This window comes from Penaeus monodon, chromosome 33 (genome assembly GCF_015228065.2).
Source record: "Penaeus monodon isolate SGIC_2016 chromosome 33, NSTDA_Pmon_1, whole genome shotgun sequence".
Taxonomy (NCBI): Eukaryota; Metazoa; Arthropoda; class Malacostraca; order Decapoda; family Penaeidae; genus Penaeus; species Penaeus monodon.
This window is the reverse complement of record NC_051418.1, coordinates 21,402,065-21,402,639: the sequence shown is the minus strand read 5'-3', so window position 1 is coordinate 21,402,639 and position 575 is coordinate 21,402,065. Positions and strand designations below refer to the sequence as shown.

Sequence of the window (575 nt, the reverse complement as noted above, 5' to 3'; positions counted from 1 at the left end):
TGTCAGATTTTTTTGTTTCCTTTTGTACTTCCCTCCCCCATATGTATGTGTGTATGTGCTTCAAGAACCAAAATACTAAAATAATGGTTTGAGAAGTGTTAAAGTCCAACAGAACATATTTCTTATTAACATATTTTTTCAGGGCTTCAATGACCTTCCAATCTGCATGGCCAAGACCCACCTCTCCCTGACATCTGACCCAAGCCTAAAGGGAGCTCCAAAGGGCTTCACCATCCCTGTGAGGGACGTCCGGGCTTCAGTTGGAGCAGGATTCCTCTATCCTCTCATTGGCACGGTAAGGACGAAGGGTGTTGGCATTCAAACATATTTTATATGCATGGTTTTTCATTCCCTCTTGGTAGTGATCTCTTATGATCTTGATTTTCCTGATTGAAGTGAAATATGAGTTCATTATTAGACCTCTTATTATTAGTTGCATGGATTTTTCATTTTTTGGTGAATTTTAAAGTTGACAATACTGATGTATTGTGTTGGACGGTATGTTTTTGGGTATTGTATTACATGCCAGAATATATCCCTTGCTTCCTTCTACCAGACATAGAGGTGATGAATCT

The 575-nt window shown here is 39.1% G+C and overlaps 1 protein-coding gene across 1 annotated transcript in view; it reads left to right on the top strand.

Annotated features, from left to right (window-relative positions):
- The window catches only part of LOC119594134 (C-1-tetrahydrofolate synthase, cytoplasmic-like), a 15,069-nt gene that overhangs the window by 10,920 nt on the left and 3,574 nt on the right, over positions 1 to 575 (top strand). The window contains 1 exon segment of the mRNA XM_037943200.1: positions 143 to 295. Within this exon segment, the coding sequence (XP_037799128.1) occupies positions 143 to 295 (153 nt within the window).